Below are 18,282 nucleotides of genomic sequence, written 5' to 3'. Positions count from 1 at the left end.
ACTGCATTGCAACTGTACTGTGTATACACGCGCATACATATGTATGTACACTGCAGGTCCTTGCACTTTACCAATGGCACAAAACACAACAAAGCACTTCGTAGTGTAGCAGAAAGTAGGAGTAACTAAGTGCTACCGGTTTTGTTGTTATCGTTGCTGTTGGTAAAACAAATTGTCCTAGTAAGGGAAAGGCGGCGTGTGCAATTGGAACGCGCTTAAAAACACGTGACCCAAATACACGACGTGACCCACTTCAATAAATTTCATGTTGTTTTTCGAAGAGTTTCTGTGGGTTGGGTCTATTGACCTGCTGCTGACCACTCACGCAGTTTGAATGGATCCACTGTGGCGTACTGTGGCACAGAAACTAAACTAAATGGCATGCACCACTCGGGCAACATGATTGCCGGTCGCACATAATTGCAATAACGGATGTGCACGCGGATGTTCGTCAGAAATTATTAAAATATAGACATAAGTACATACATGTGTTCCCTTTAGTAGACATGCGAACTTATGTGAGTGTATCTGCAAATATCTGCGTATGTATAATTGAGGAAGCGAAGTACACGAGGATACATGCATAGGTACGTGAAGGTGGAGTTAACTTACTTAGCGTCGCTCTTGCCTGTTGACTTATTTTCACATCCTGCCCACTCTCATGCGCACTCGTTCGCATTTCGCGCTCTACTCTGGGCATTTCTGTATCTGCTTTCCCTTACTTAGAGCCACAACGATGGTAAGCGGCTGGATGTGCTCTACTTGTCGTCACTAAAACGACGCGCCAACAAGGATAACAACATATGACTGTAACAAAAATTGTAGTGTTTTTGAAATATTTCAAAGGCACAGACAGACAGATGGAGAGCACGAAAGAAAGAGAGAGGACAGTGATTGTGTGTGTGTGTGAATACGTGTATGTTTGCGAAAGCTTAACACTTTATTATGGTCAGCATGGCAATCAGTTGGATTTAGACTCGCGACGTGTAGAGAACGTGTTGTGTTTGCGTGTGAATCGAGTGCATACATACATATGATTATCCAGTGCATCTTTATAAATAAACTGTAAGGTTTAATTAAAAATCATTTTCCCAGAACTGATGGATTAAAAATGGTACACTCCAATGAAGATGCCCTCAATAAAATTCCACTGAAATCGGCTAGCGGTTTGGATGATGAAGAGAAAAATGGTGGAGAATTCACAAGTGATACAGCAGCAGCGGAGGAGGCGAGGCGCGAACAAATGTAAGTACAAAATATCTGAACTAATTTTACAAATATTTCATATTTGTAAAATAAACACAACTATGATTACATTTAAGTAATGTACAAGCATCCACACCTACACCTTTAATACGCGCGTAAATTTAATGGAATTAAATATATACGGCCGGTGAGTTTCCATGTTGAAAGTGCGTGAAGTGAAATGCAGCCAACACTAAAGGTGCTAATACTCAGTAATTTATAGACTGTTAGCCATCAGCGGCACTTAAACAATTTCGTAACTCATTACTTTCTTTTCCCATAAATTTGTTAAATTACCGGATTTCCTTTTTGCTGTTGATGTAGCAGTTCACTAGGCCCTACCACAGCGGTGTAGTCACCGATCGTCATCGCTGACGAGGCTGCTGAAGATCTTTGTCTGTAATGGGTGATGGTTGGACTCCGATAACGGCATTTGGGCGTCGTGAGTTTAGCAAGATGGTGAAAGTCTCCTGATAAATATCGTTTAATGTCTGTCTATATAAGGTCCGAGCCAGTAGTTGCGGTGGTGTTTGGTTTTGAATCTCATTGGCGTTGTCGAACAGATCCTCCAGAATCCCCTGCGAAGTAGGCTGCAGTGGTATTTCTGTGGTAATACCTAAGCAGGAACTGCTTGCTGAGCATTTTCCTTGTCATATATGCTACTTACTAAATGGTGGCCCATATAGTGGTTTATTTTTACAGATTTTACAGAATTAACAAGGATTTTTTTTATTATATTATTTGTTTATTCGAAAAAACACACATTCCCATTACTTATGGAACATGACTTCATTCATAGCGGTTGGCTTCGCAGTAACGCATTCTGTTAACTTAATTTTTCAAGACATTTGCGACGCTTTTTGGTGCTATCTCATGAATAGCTTGCTTGATATTCACCTTAAGAAATTAATCGTTAATGGATTATTCCCAGTATATCCGTCACTCTGGATACCCCACAAAAACAAAAAATCCCAGCACCAAGGTGCCCATTGACATCGGCGAGTCAGCAGATAACACGCTTACCCAGCTGGGCTCGTGAAAGTTCGAAACTGGCATGGGTTGTGTGGCATGGCCCAGCATCTTATTGAAACCAAAGATCGATCAAGTCCATGTATTCAATAATCGGTCATCAAAAATCATTTATTATGCCTCAGTAACCCTCACCGTTGACCAGAATGAGGTTTCTAGAAGCATTTTCAAAGAAAAATGTTCCACAATTTGCACCAAACTGTCACACTCTGATGTTGTACTGGTTTGTAGACGATTACGATCGGGTTTTTCGATGCCCAGGTGTAGGACTTTTTCTTGTTAACATAGGCGTCTAGATGAAAATGCTCTTCGCCAGGAAAAAGCGTTTGACTTTTTTTCAATAAACGCACTGTTTGTGCATTAAATAAATTTTAGGATCATTATTGACTTTTACTATAAAAAAATAAATGATATAAATAAATAATTGGCGTGTACACTTTTGTTGGGTATTTGACAGAGCTCCTTCTCCTATTTGTGGTGTACGTCTTGATGTTGTTCCTCAAATGAAGAGACCTACAGTTTTACCCCGACTACGAACGGCAGATGTTTTTATGAGAAGCTTTTTTTCATGGCAGAAATACACTCAGAGATTTGCCATAGCCTGCCGAGGGGCGACCGCTATTAGAAAAAACTGCTTCTTTATTGACTTTTATTATACTTATACATTTATAACATTGCTGGATTCCTTGTCTTATAAGATACTTATAAAACTTAAAGAAAACTCATAATTTTTAATTAGAGATGTGGTAAAATAAACCATTAGCTAAAAGCAAACAAGGCGGTACGTATACGAACTCATAATCAATAATGAAAAACAATTAAATGGGTCGATACATGCACAAGTGACACTTCGAGTACTAGAAAGGGGCTAGGTTGCTTATCCATATATTCTCTTGTTTCTCAAAGAGGACTTTACTTACCAAAAGCCTATTAAGTTTAGAAGGGAGACTTTACAAATAGTGGTGCCGTACCTTTGCCATACCCGTAAACATATGTATCAATCAGCTATTCAGCATCACTGTGCACGATAATAGGTGCCGCACCATAACACCATAGCCTTAACCGGAGCCGTGTGTATCTATTGAGTTTTGGGTTTTCCCCGTAACCGTAAGCAGCTGTGAAATACATGACATTGGTTTTAATATTTGCGATACAAATTTTAATATTAGAAATAAACGACGAAAAATTAATTTACTTAGTGGGAAATTATTCGTGTTTTTATGACATAATACAAGTTTTGTCATTAATTTTGCTTCAATATCAGCTGTTTATGGTTATGGCATGACTAATCGATACATGCTGTAATGTTGCGGCTACGGCACCGCCAATTGCAGCTTAATGGACTTCAACGCTGATTTTAACAGCGACATTTATGATTTTTCCAAAAGGGACGTAGGAGCCCCGAGTCGGATATTTTATACTAGTGTTTCCTCACTAGAACCAATCGTTTCACTTCCTACAACGGTAATTGTACTTTCTTATGCATTGTACGCCTCTGAGCGCCAAAACTCTGCTGACAAAATATTTTATATTCTTTATTTAAAACACCCGATATAAAATCATTCGTTCTACACTTTGCGTTGCCTAGGATAGAAAATGGGTAGTAAAACAAATGTGGCTCAGAGGTTTAGATTAGGCAGAAGAGGCTGCCACCGATGTCAGAGTCACACCTATGCCACCCTAGCTAGTTCCCTTGCTGAACGAAACAGAATAATTGCCTCAATCTATGTCACCTGATATATGTAGGGTATCGCAGACAGGGATACCCATATAACAAAACATAATTCTATACGATGTGCGGAGAAAATGAGAAATTATTCCTACCTCGAAAAGGCAAGCCTATCTTTCCCCTCTAAAAACCTCTTCTCGGACAACAAGCATTTCACGTTGGCTCCAATTCCATCTCAGGCATGTTTTTTTTTCGAGATACGATATAATGTAACTTTTACTGTAGAGAACGATGACAGTCCAGCGTAAGACTATCTGGGTTATCATTGTCAATAACTTGTTTGAGGAGCAGGTGAAACGGGGCTGCAGGGTGATTTCTTACGCAGATGCCATGACATTAATTGTTATAGGGATTTTGGATAATATTTATGAGTGAATTCAAGGTTACCTAAACGCAGTTGTCGGAGCCTTACCCTATTCACGAGGAAAGATATAATATCCATAGCTCAAATCCTCGCAATGAGGGGCATTATGTTGGTGTTTTCTGATAAGGTACTAAGGTTGAATCCTTGACAGATCTCTTGCCTAGAGTTGTATTTTGGTTTTGTAGTAATATTACCTACCCTCATTGGAATCATTCGAACGCATCGATCCGCTTCTACTCTAGCAATATCAAATGTGGTACCTATGGACATCGTAAGCATAACTGCCGCTGCACTCAATGACGCGGGCTCGATGATGGTGAATTCGAAACTAATCGACAAATGTCTGATTTCTTTTTAGGCTCATTTGGGTTCCTCGTTACAGGGGCATTACAGAAAACTGCTAACCCGATGAACTAGGTAGACAGGGAACCCATGGAGTAGTTTCCTTGCGAAATGAAAGGATTGTAACCTTGACTTCCTGTGGCCTGCCCCCGGAAAAGTAGGTTTCGCGAGCAAGTACACAAACTTGTAAATAGGGGAGAATTTTCTGGCCACAGTTGGATGGGAGGTGCTCGAAAGAGCGTCGAAGATTAACAGAGTCTCAGCTTACGAATTTTATGGATATTCTTACAGGGCTTTGTCCGCAAGTTATGCATTAGGTAAAACTCAGCAGTACTTCGGGTCCTTTTTGGTGCAGCTGTATAGTCGTTGAGTAGAAATCATTCTCCTTAGCTATTCTGCTCTAGCGAGGTTAAGATTGAGGCGTCTTGGCAGTTACTTCCTTACTACGCCTGCTATGGCTGACCTTGATATTAGCCACCTAATAAATTTCATCAGCAGCATGAAGCGGTTGACACAACCGTAATTCAGTTAATGTTCGTCCTCATCCACATCCAAGAAAAAATAAAAAATAAAAAGAGGGATGAATGTTTTCACCGCCTGTATTGAGATGATGAAGATTATGCTAGCTTAACTTAAGCAAATTTTACTACCTTACTGAAGACGGAAACTCACACTCGCTTTGAGTTTCTATGTACTCTAAGAAATAAAACTCAGATCAGACGCGCTCCAACCCATTCGGCTACGGCGGCCACCTTTAAGAGATGAGAAGATGTCTACTTATAAATACATAGGTATATAAAATTGGTGCTTACATCCTTTGTTGGTTGTTTGGCCGATTTCTTCCTTTTATTTGTGGTGTGCTTCTTGATGATTTTCGACAAATGGAGGATCTGCAGTTTTATGCCGCCATCGAAGTTCTGCTTTTCTCATGGTATACGAAAAGCCTCATTCACGCGGTGTAGCTGGGTAATGTAGAGCTCTTTGTTGACCGCGGCACTCTTTTCAAGCATTTCCCAGTGCGCCATGCTCTCCCAGTCCCACCAAACACTCTTCTTTGTATGAAGAATTCGAATTCAGAAGGCCTTCCGCTGCGGGTCGTGTCATCGACATCGAAGTCGCCATATTTGAACTCTGCAAACCATTTCCGTGCTGTAAACTTGCCTATGGCACCTTCTACATACACATCGCAAATGTCTCGGAAGCTTTTTGATCTCGATAAAAAGCAAAGAAGATCAGGTGTCGAAAATATTGATTTTTGCCTCCTTGGTATTCCATTTCTAAGCCTCAAAACTAATAAAAAATTAAATAAAAGAAAATATAAAAACTGTACGAACTTATTCCCCAACCTAAGAGATCTTGTGACTTTTTTCTTTGAGGCCACATGAAAGAGAAGGTCTATGCCAACAGCCCAGGGTCGACTCAAGACCTCAAAAATGGAATTCGTGAGGCCATCGAGGACATAGGGCAGCCACTTTGCAATTCGGTTATGGAAAATTTCATGAAAATGATATTGTCCTGTAAGCGTGGACATGGTGGTAATTTTCCTGATGTTATTTTCCACTATTAACGGTATACCTTCCTCTTTATAGTGAAATACACATCCGATCATTTATATTAAAAAAATAGCATTTTCCTTTGAATATCAAAATAACACCTCTTTTTGGAAACCCCTTTATTATATATTTAAGCAATAACCCAACATAAAAACCTTTACGTTCAAACTCGTCACAACTCATCCAAATTTAGTCCAAATCGGCTCAGTAATTTCGGATTTTATAGGACATACACACACACATCCAAGGTTTTTTATAATTAATAATTTCTTTTTTATACTTATCATTTTTTCTAGTAAATTTCACTTGCATTTTGTATGTACTTTCAGGCGCGCCAACATCCTCAAATGGATGAAAAAATTAACGATAGTACTAATCTGCTTTATCGGCGTGGCACTCATCACCTACGTCATTATCAGTCTCTGCTTTAGCGGTAAGTAAATGCACTTTGAAAATTTTGAATTCTATTCGCTTCTCTTTCAACTCACTTTGCTTTATGTATGTACATATACATATACATATATTAAGCTACTACTATTTATATGCAAAATTGCATGAGCGGCAGATATTTGAATGAAAGAAAAATTATATCTACGCCCATTTGCACTGTACAAATTAACACCTACCCTGTTTACTGATAATTTGCATTCCATATTTTTTCTCTTTCATTCCCCCCAACTCTTTCACTTTCAAAACAACGAAAATGCACAAAACCAACAAAAAATATCAACGTCACGAACACCACCATCACCCCCACCACCACCTCCACAACCACTCTACAGATTGGTCTAAGACGTCAAATGCACAAAGCAACAACACAATCATCAACAATGATACATCCTTCACTCTTCCTTCCACCTCTAATTCTTCTCTCTCGCCAGATGATGATAGCAAAAGCGGCGCTCTAGCGTCAAATTCAACAAGTGACAGTGATGGCAGTCCACTAGCCACTCTCGCCACTACTGTGGCCGCCAGCATCGCAACAGCCGGCTTCAGTGAATCAGCGACACAGCCCACCAGCCCATTCACCGTAACCACCACTGCTGTGCCAGCCACGGCGCCAATAATTACAACCACCAGCAATGTGCCCACCACATTGGCAACAATCGCCCCCAGCCTAGCAAAACCAACGAGGAAAGCGCTGGTGCTTAAGGACACGCCACCATTGATAAAAGAGAAATTCGAATCGAAATTGGGCGTTTATGAACAGGCGGCTGTGTGTTCAGATCGCGAAGTTTGCAGCGAAATTGGCAGGTGAGTGTGGGTAAAGGGGAATAAGGTTAGTTAGAGGTATGGTAATGGAAAGAGAAGAAAGGAAATGAATTAAAAGGCATACATTGGTGCGCAATTTATTTGCAATTTATTTGATTTCGAGTAATTTAATTGAATGCTCAATCCAGTGATGGAGAATTATGATAGCGAATTGCGTAGAGGTATTTTGGATTGAAATTTCTAAATTCTAGTAAAGTTTACGAGCTGCGGACATGCAATGCGATAGTCCACCACAAATCAACAATCGAAAGAGGCTTGTTAATTTGTTCTAAAATTTGACACTGAAAAAAGAAAGGAGTGGCTGAGGGATTGAATTATATTCTTGTGTATCAAATCTCGTTGGAACATTTAATGAGCTACCGAAAGCGGTATATTTGATTAGAAAAGGCGTAACTCGATTTTAATTGAGGTAGGGCGTAAGGTTCACTAAAAATGTATTTTTTTTTTAAATTGTTGATAAAGCAAAAGTTGTTTAGGTATGAGAGCAACTATTTTTTAATCGCTTTGTGAGTGCGATAAATTAAAAAGAAATAATGATTATTATCTTAGTAGTGAAAATTGTGGTAATAACAAATTAGGTTAGGATGAAGCGGTTGTTCACTTTGGGATATACTCAGCCTCGTAGCCCATTGTGATACTGCATGGAGTACTTGCCATTATCTCTCCTAAAATCAATATGAACTGCTTAGGAACTTTAGAAGATCCCTGATTTCTCCCGTGATGAGGTCTTCTAATTCATTGAAGAATTGTCTACCTGAAATGGTAAATCTACATCTGGATAAAACTGGACAATGGCAAAGAAAATCGACTCTTCCTCTTCTTTATATAGACAGCGTCTGCAGAAGTTATGTTTGGGTGCGCCTATTTTCTAGGCGTGGCTGACTATTAGCCATTATAGCCCATTATAACGGAATTTAGTGTGCTAAGATTATGCTCACATATTTTGATATTTTGGCTCAGCGGAGGTTCTGTGCGTTTTGCATTGAGGGCCGGCCGCAATGATCGAGTGATTCTGCAAGTGAATTCGTTACGTCTTCATTGTGTCGGTATTCTTACAAATTTCTCACAAATAAGTAGATTACATATTTGTTTGCCTTACAACTCCCCTTGATATCGCAAAGCCAAGAACCCATGTTACACTTCGGCGAAATTGCTCAGTCATATCGTTAAGAGACATTCAAAATTACCATGGAGGTTGTTGATTGCTTTGTGAGGGATTTTATCGGCACCTGGCTGTCAATGAAAATGTAAATCTCATCTTCATTTTCGCATCAAACATTACCATGCTAAAGTGTACCCTAATAGCCGGGAAGTCGAAAGATAAAAGAGATCCCCAGATGTTCGGAATATGAGCGGAATTATGAGTACTTTTGGGCCGTAGAATTGTGGTTAGCGCACAAGAAACTATGTAGTATCATATCCAAAACACCAATGCCATAGCGAAGTAACCCCGTGTGAATTCGCCTTGATTCCTATCTGTACATCTGAATTCGTTTTTTCGTTCAAAGAACACATTTCGCATATCTACTGTTGTTCTCCGAATTTGTTTTTTCTGCTCATGAGCTTGTCATTTGTGAGCATTTAAAAAATGTGCTTTCAGCGTCACCTTCGTTCGTTTCAGCTCACTTGAATTTTGAGTGTTCGGTTTCCCCAATTATGACCAACTGCTTCTAGAAATAGTCACGTACAGTAAGCATTTAGGTTATGTAATAATTTAATTCGCCGAAATTCCTGTTGTACCATACATCAACATCTTTTATAAGCCTAGCTGGCCATCTGCCAATTGTGTTGCTTTTCCAATAGTCTTACCACAGTCTTATTATTACTATTAGACTATAATGGACCGAATGGGCGGTCGCCGTAGCCGAATAGGTTGGTGCGTGACTACCATTCGAAATTCAGCGAGAATGTAGGTCCGAATCTCGGTGAAACACCCAAATGAAGAAAAAGTTTTTCTAATAGCTGTCACCCCTCCGCAGGCAATGGCAAACCTCCGAGTGTATTTCTGCCATGAAAAAACAGCTTTTCATAGAAATATCTACCGTTCGGAGTCGGCTTGAAACTGTAGGTCACTCCATTTGTGGAACAACATCAAGACGCACGCCAAAAATACGAGGAGGAGCTCGGCCAAACATCCATATATGTATATACATATATATAATGGACTTCAATCCCTGATGTAGTTTTTTGTGCCTTACAGCAAGCCTACAATTTGAGACTTCTGATAAAGTTGAGTACTTCCTCAGGCTTTTTGTTCCATATCACTAATGTATAACGCATTTAGAGTCGCATCACGTACGCGTAAGGGGCTTGGCAAAGCTGCACATTTACTGAAAATGTGCTCTAAAGTTTCATCATATAGTTTATGAAAACGGCAGATCCTTGTTTTTACTAATTCTAGTTTCCTGAATTGATAGTGAGGACTATAATGTCCCGTGTATTATCCAGTGAGAGTTCGTAAGCAAGCTCTCTCAAGATTTGGAAGCCTTTTTGATGTTCCACTGGAAGGAAGTATAAATAGTTCAGCCTGTGTCTGTCCTGCAATGTATATACATCCAGTGTCGTGTAAATTCCCTGTTCTCCAGTCTTTGATACATTGCTTTACTTGAGCTTTCGTAAGACCACTAAAGAGCTCTGGTCCATGGAAGTTTAAGATGGCGGCTAATTTCGCCAAGGGGGCGTCCATAAATTACGTGAGGTGTTTTTTTTTATTTTCTGTACCTCCCTCCCCGCCCTGGTGAGATGTCGTGAGATTTTATTCAACCCCCTCCCCCATCCCCCAATCTCACGTGAGATTTTTCAAAATGTGGGTTTCTTGTGTAAACGCGTTGGATTGTTATTGTAAAAAGAAAAAAAAATTTGCTCCGTGCTTTTATTTACGACTATTTAAGACTAGTAATCAATATTGCTGAGAGTTATAAGTGCAATAAAAATTTAACAATAGAAGACTTAAATCGTAACTACTGCGATTAAAAAAAGAATATCTACTCTAATTCAGTCCAGGGAGAATCATGCGCGGTTTCAAGAGAGACTATTGGGACCAACATGTCCATATGATTTTCAGTAAAATCATCTGCTCCTTCAACTTCGTTCTGATCTAGCCACTCTAAGCCGTCGACGTTTGCGCACAGTAACTCATTAGCTCGTCTTGTGACAATACGTGAGCGTCGCACTTTGCGGAACATACGCGCTTGCTTAGCTGGTGCAATGTGAGCTGCTCGCCTGTGCTCTGCAGCTCTTGTGATAGATGCGAAGTAAATACCGCATGTACTGCAGCATCTTTTCTCTAAATTATCTCGTATATTTGGGCAATAGAGATCATAGGCGTGCTGATGAAGGCATTCAGCGGTTGAATCGGTAAGCGTATTCGAAATGGAGCGAATGACTTTCCGTCATGTTCTTTAAAGTCCGAAATTGTCAAACGTCCATCAACCTGAGTGATAGGGTATTGAGGTGGCAGAAAACGGTCGTGAAGAATCATATGCAGATCACTCCGGCGTGCGCTGCAGCACTTAGGTCAAGCTCCATATGCAGCTTAGCAATCTGTTTCTTCATAGTATCTTGTGCTGGAGTGGGACGTACGTTAGATGATGTAGTGTTCAACATAGCACATCATCGCTGATCACAAGAAGCTGATTTTGAATTATGTGAAAACAGTGAAGGAAATGACCGCGCTAATATTTTGTAGTTATGATTTTAGCATATTTTATCAAGAATTTCACTGTTTCAGTTTTTTTTTTTGCTATTAATTGTAACAATAAACTTTATATGAAAAAAGCGTTTTCTTAAAAACATATATATTTAACCTATCTTTTGAAGGAATGCTAAAGTAGACCGAACTCTTCTCTCAGTGGATCCCCTGAGAAGCCGTTCAATCTCATGTTTAATGTGATGTATTAACTCTTCTTTCTTCGGGAATTTTTGCTTCGAGGTATTTCATAATTTTATCACATCGTCGTGGCAGGACTTCTTCGCCTTATAGACGTATCTTTTGACGTATGCGTTATAAAAATCTGGATAACTCATTTTAAATTAGTAAGAGCATGAACTGAGTCGAGTAAAACATTTACAAGAATAAACAAAGAAGGTTGGAACCTGTCCGTGTGTCGCTGCCACTCAGCTCGTACGCTCTTGTTCATTGAGTCGCGCGTTCGGCTGATAGTGCCACGAAAACAAACGACGGGCTACACTGTACTGTAAATTCAGATTAAATTGAGCTATTTGGTATAAAACAAATATGGTGGTGTGACAGTAGTAATGTACATATAACGTCGAAGTATGAATGAAATTATTTTCTTTCGAACGAATTAGTGAATGATCTTAATCATACTACGATTACGCTTAAGATTAAATCTTAAGCATGTTCAATCTGGATAATGGACCAAAATAGTATAATTTTTTTTGTTTCAGTCAGAAAAAAAATTGCGTGATATTTGCCGAGACCCCCCCTCTCTCCAACGTAAGATTAGATGAGATTTGACTCGACGAACGGAGAACCTGTTGATCATCAATAATTTATTTTTTTAAGCTTTCTTTTTTTTTAGAAAAGTTTTCGTTCTGATTTTTGATGGGATGTGCTTCTTATTTAAGGGTATTAACTCTACTTTCTACGTGTCCAATTTGAGACCACGTGAGTCTACCCACGTTGTCATGGCCAGATTTTTCTGAATTTCGTGATGCATTGACTGATGCAAAATTTTCTGCAGAAACGTCTGGAAAAGTAAGTGCTGCCGAACATTTTTATATTGAGTATCTCCGTAAAATTTTGAGGTAAATCTTCGGTGCAGGCAAAGACAACGGCCAATGGTGTATTAGATGGGTCGAAGAAATCATAGCTCAAAGACTAAGGTGGCCAGTCCATACTATGAGGATGGACCCCATAGAGCTCAACGACCCTAAAACATTTGCAAGGAAAAAAGCCGCATGAGGAAACTCAAAGTCAACAACTTTAAGGAATCAGCCAGGATTGGATAAAATGGAGACATTTTGTTCAGCAGGCCAAATCTTACACAAAGCTGTAGTGCCGAATGATGATGATGATCTCCGTATAATGCCTTGCAAGTCAGAACCAAGAATTCAGCCTCGAGCTGCTCCAGACATGGCGTTTATATATTGCGGATGCTCTAAATTTGATACATAAAGTTGCGATCTCACTGTGGCTTGCCATGACAGACTGTAAATTTATTGGAATTTGAAAAGTTTAGTCTAAGGTTTTTAATAGGTCCTCTCATCTTGAACTGTGGACTGAATTTCTACCATCTTAGGAGGAAAAAAAAGAACTACTCACCTGTGTTGTGTACCGCCTTACTGCGCTGGTTGTAATATTTTCGATTGCTTTTATTTTAGAGCTGTGTTGCCTTAATATCTTGCATGATTTATCATGGCGACCAGTTAAGTTTTGAGTAATGTTTCCAGGTGCTTATCTGTTATATCAAGCAAGCACGATGATCGATATGCTGATGATACAATAGGTTCAGCTCTCTTTGCTAATTGCAAGGTGCTGCTTTTGCCATATTTTGTGGAATATCCCTAAATCTTGGGTGAACGTGGTACATATCTCGCGGAACTGGTGGTAGCAGTTTTGCAACTTTATTAACTAGGCTTGCGTCGGGGCGCCCTAACCGACGAAGGCCGGTTCTTTAATATATATTCTAATAATAATAAACCTATAACAAAATCGTATTTACTGGACTACCTTATAATCTTACACCAGCTTCCTACGAAAGGGTTTTTAAGACACGTTTTTCAACAGTACTCCAGTCATGGTTATAAAGTTTGCGCGCCCACAAGTTTTCCACTGCTATATAGTATATCTTGCATTTATATATTATATTTTGTCATCAAATTTTTTGGTCCTTTAACTCTTCGATATCTTCTCATTCCCACAGTCACATGCTGGATCTGAAGGGCAGTGCCGTTGACGCCGCTATTGCCACACTCCTGTGCAATGGTATCCTCACCATGCATAGCATGGGTATTGGTGGAGGCATGCTAATGAATATCTACTTGAAGGAAAATAAGCACGCCTACTCGATCGACGCACGTGAAGTTGCACCGTTCGCCGCATTCCAAGAGATGTTCGATGGCAAACTGGAATTGTCGTTGAATGGTGGACTTTCGATTGCGGTGCCGGGTGAACTGATGGGCTATCATCGCGCGCACGAACGTTTCGGCAAGTTGCAATGGAAGACGCTCGTCGAACCTTCGATTGAATTGTGCCATGAAGGTTTCTATCTGACACATCATCAATGGAATGCTTTGAACTATCGTTGGCATCACATGAAGAACAACACTGTGTTGACGTAAGTAAGAAGCCTACTAATATATAAAACATTTCACTTACGATTTGCAAATTCGGCAGCGATGTTTTCGTCAATGCCACCACTGGTCAGCTGTATCCGGTCGGCACCAAAATCAAACCACAAAAAGTGCTTTGTGAAACTTATGAACTTTTGGCTGAAAATGGACCGCTTGACTTCTACAATGGCACATTGGCGCACATGGTTGTAGAGGATCTTAAGGATCTCGGTAGCACAGTGACTGCTTACGACTTGGAGTCTTACTCCGCCGACATGGTCAGTTCTATAACCATGCAATTGGGCGATGATATACTCTATGCTGTGCCGCCAGTGAGTAGCGGTACTGTTGTGGCTAATATACTCAGCATTTTGGAAGGTTTCAATTTTACCAAAGCCGATTTGTATGGCGCACAAAACGAAGCGGACACGCTCCACCGCATTGCGGAGGCACTAAAGTTCGGCTTTGCAAAGCGCTGGGAGTTGGGTGATTTGCGGTTCAATGATGTTCGTGAAGTAAGTTGCTGGCAGATTATTCAATATTTATACGATAAACTAACTCCTATCTCACAACCATAAACAGCTCGTCAGCAGGTTGACAAATCCCGAGTATAGCATAAGTATACGTGAAAAGATCAACGTTGACAAAGTTCACAAGGAAATCTTCGATTATGGCGCACAATTTATGGGTGAAGATGATGCGGGCACCTCACAAATAGTCGTTTTGGCACCCAACGGGGATGCGGTTTCCGTGACGAGTTCCGTCAACGAATAGTGAGTATAAAATGGGGTATAATGGGCAAGTATACCACTATCAGTTCGTACACCTACGATTTCTTCTCACATACATACATCGCATTGAAAAATTGTAAACACGTCACTATTTTTTTATAAAAATATAATTCACACTACAGCAAAAACCATATAACTTTCAACTTTTTAACCAGAATATCCAGTAAAATTTCTGGTATGCTGTTTTATAGTCCATTGAATTTGGGTATAACAAAGTGCTAGTTTCAAGTGACCACCAATTTTGGAAGGACATTTTTTTGTTGATGGTGCTAGGCTTTTTCTTCCACATAAAAAAATCGACTATGTACTTTTTATGGAAGAAAAGGCAAGACACATCAGCCTATACCATAACTCAATGGAACATAAAATTACATACCGAGAAAAATTTTATAAATTCTGGTTAAAATGTTCAAAGTTTTAATGAAATTTTGTACAAAGTTTGAAACTTTGCGTTATATAGATTTTGTTGTAGTATGAACTATAATATATTTAAGAAAAGAAAAAGTGATATACTCGTACTAAGTTGTTCAATAACATTTGCGGTTCGATAAGAAAAACACAATTTTATGGTTTGAAATACACTTTATTATTCAGTATAGTCTCCCTGAACATCAATACACTTGTTCCAACGAAATTCCAATATGAGAATTCTCTCTCTCAAGTGAGAATCTAGAAGGGCTGCAAAATACGCTTTCACAGCTGTTTTCACCTCATTTGGATGGAAAACGCTTTCCACGCATCAGGTCTATAAAACCGATGGTAGTCGCTAGGGATCAAATCTGGTGAATATGGTTGATGTTCCAATAATTCAAACTTTAATTCATGGATTTTAGCCATTGTCAAAATGATCTTGTGACACGGTGCATTGTTCTGATGAAAAATTGTTTGTTTATTTTGCAAACTGAACCTTTTTTCACGAGTTTATTCCTTCACTTGATCTGAAATTATAAAGGGTTTTCCAATAACAGGCGTTATCTATCGCTATCGAAAAATGATTAACGATTTTTTTGGCCGGAATTGGAGGGTATTGATCTAGACAACGTTTATTTTCAACAAGGCGGCGCTATGTGCCACACAATCATCGAAACTATTGATCTTTTACGGGAAAAGTTTCCGGACCGTGTTATCTCTCGAAGAGGTGATCACAATTGCCCACCGAAATCTTGTGATTTAACACCTTGTGACTTTTTTCCTTGAGGCCACGTGAAAGAGAAGGTTTACGCCAACAGCCCAGGTCGACTCAAGACCTCAAAAATGGAATTCGTAGGCTATCGAGGACATAGGGCGCCACTTTACAATTCGGTTATGGAAAATTTTATGAAAAGGATATTGTCCTGTAAGCATGGTCGTGGTGGTAATTTGTCTTATGTTATTTTCCACTTCCTTCCTCTTTATAATGAAATAAACATCCGATATTTTATATTAAAAAATATCAGTTTTCTTTGAATATGAAAATAACACCTCTTATTGGAAAACCCTTTACAATAATAATCAGAATTTAGGAATTTCAGGAATTGTTTAAATCCACAAACAAAATTCCTTTGTATCCCAAAAACCAGATGCTAACTTGACCGATTTCTGGACACGAACTCGTTTCGGAGCCCAAGAATCAGGTTCACACCAATATTTAGTATTTTATTTTGATTTATAATCATGGTGATAGACCCAAGTCTCATTCATAGTCATGAAACGACGCACAAAATCCACTTTACCCTTTCGAAAACGTTTTAAATTTTATTGAAAAAGTCGCATTCGAATGTGTTTTCTTTCCATTGTTAGCGAAGGCGGCACCTATTGTGCCTACAGCTTTCTGTAATCCAATACTTCAGTCAAAATATTGCTTATACTGCCCAATGAGATGCCTAGGGCTTTTAATAAATCCGTTTCAGTCACTCGACGATTTTTCAATACGATATCCTGTATTTTTCTTACATTTCTGGTGTTGTTGCTGTTTTTGGACGCCCTGACGGGGATCGTCTTCTTATCGAACCGCAAAACCTATTGACCAAACTAGTATTTATAATTTCGCAATAAGGTATATGTGGTATAAAGCGGCGCAAAATTAATCATCCAATTTGGTTTTTGAATGATTTTTTTAATAAATAAAACAAAAAAAAAGAAGAAAGAAAAATTTTTATTTTGACCTTTACGCGCTCCAATGTATACTGCAGCTGTCTAGTTCACAAGCCAAATATGATTGACGTTCGAGAAAAATCGTCGGGGTACGAATTAGTCCTGGTTAGGACAAGTATATTACCACCACATACCGGATATTTAAAAACACAATTTCAATCAATCAATCAAGCAATCAATCAATAATTTCTTCCACAGCTTTGGTGCCAGCCAGGCAGGTCGCCGTACAGGCATCGTGTTTAACAGTGGCATGAATGATTTCTCTGTAGCTGGCAGTTCAAATGCCTTCGGTCTACCGCCGGCACCCACCAATTTCATTGATGCCCGCAAGCGTCCCATGTCGTCGATGTCGCCAATGATTTTGGCCGATCAGAAAGGTAACGTGCGCTTGGCAATGGGCGCTGCAGGTGGCTCGAAAATCATATCAGGCATTGTAGAAGTAGCGGCGCGCTATTTGTGGTTCGGTCAAGATATCAAGTCAGCGATTGATGCACCCCGCATACATCATCAGCTTGTGCCAAATGTATTACAATACGAATTTGGCAAATTTAGTGAGGTAAGTGAGATATCCATAAAAAAAAAAATCCAAAAAAAAACCAAATTTAAAATTATCAAAAATTAACTGTCACAAATTCGTAGGAGGTCTTGAAACTGCTGCAGGCGAAAGGTCACAAGTTGCAACCGTTTAGGGATATTGGTTCGGTGGTGTGCGCCATCGCGCGAAACGACACAGCGATATATGCGAATGCAGACTATAGAAAACGTGGCGGCGTAGCTGGTTTTTAAAAGCACAAAAGTTCATTCTCAAACTTTTTATAGTACATATGTATACATAAGTGTGCGCTAAGTCCAATATACAAACAAAATGCGAGATTATTTAAGATCTACATGCAACAAAGTCAATGGAAAGAATTATAATGCTTTTATGCTATGTATTTAAATATAATATAATAAAAAAAGTAAATTGTACGATAAAAGAACCGTGGAAAATTCGAAACGAAGGAAACAATTTTTTAAGCTGTAAATTATAGTATTTACGTGTGTATGTATTGTATGCATGAATACAGCAATTCTCAGCAGCAAGCAGAAACTCCAAATGTAGAACTCAAACTGACTTTTGTACATTTTTTGACAACTTGTAAATTGTAGTATTCTATTTGTATTTGTAATTTGTAATTTGTAATTTTTTAAGTATTATGTATTCTTAGAGTTATTTCATATCATGAGCATACATACCCAAATACATACCAATCTATTGCATAATAAATATATGTATACACGAACACCGAAATATTGCTGAATTCCAATCACATACAAACAATTGTTTAACGCAACAATCAGTATTGAAGTCCAAATAGGTACTGAAAAAGTGTAGCTGTAAACCACCTGATTAAATGCGTTTTTTTTTTCAAAAATTTTAATAAAGGAAACTGACGAAAGCTTTAAACCAAAATCAAACACACTTTAGAGAATATTTATTGCATTTGTTGTGCAGTTTTTCATTTGCTGGGCAGTTGCTAATGAGAT

General features: G+C 39.0%; 1 protein-coding gene across 4 annotated transcripts in view; it reads left to right on the top strand.

Annotated features, from left to right (window-relative positions):
- The window catches only part of LOC129237813 (scoloptoxin SSD14), an 82,808-nt gene extending 64,591 nt beyond the window's left edge, over positions 1 to 18,217 (top strand). For 3 of the 4 annotated variants that reach the window (XM_054872754.1, XM_054872756.1, XM_054872755.1), the window contains exons 2-9: positions 1,096 to 1,245; positions 6,592 to 6,695; positions 7,045 to 7,516; positions 13,423 to 13,836; positions 13,896 to 14,346; positions 14,414 to 14,604; positions 16,954 to 17,311; positions 17,395 to 18,217. In XM_054872754.1, the coding sequence (XP_054728729.1) occupies positions 1,096 to 1,245; positions 6,592 to 6,695; positions 7,045 to 7,516; positions 13,423 to 13,836; positions 13,896 to 14,346; positions 14,414 to 14,604; positions 16,954 to 17,311; positions 17,395 to 17,541 (2,287 nt within the window). In that variant the 3' untranslated portion in view covers positions 17,542 to 18,217. The remainder of the gene's footprint in view (positions 1 to 1,095; positions 1,246 to 6,591; positions 6,696 to 7,044; positions 7,517 to 13,422; positions 13,837 to 13,895; positions 14,347 to 14,413; positions 14,605 to 16,953; positions 17,312 to 17,394) is intronic. The other variant, XM_054872757.1, reaches the window with a different exon arrangement.
- Positions 18,218 to 18,282: the final 65 nt, after the last annotated feature.

This window comes from Anastrepha obliqua, chromosome 2 (genome assembly GCF_027943255.1).
Source record: "Anastrepha obliqua isolate idAnaObli1 chromosome 2, idAnaObli1_1.0, whole genome shotgun sequence".
Lineage (NCBI taxonomy): Eukaryota > Metazoa > Arthropoda > Insecta > Diptera > Tephritidae > Anastrepha > Anastrepha obliqua.
The sequence above is the reverse complement of the archived record's forward strand: the minus strand, read 5'-3'. Positions and strand labels throughout refer to the sequence as shown.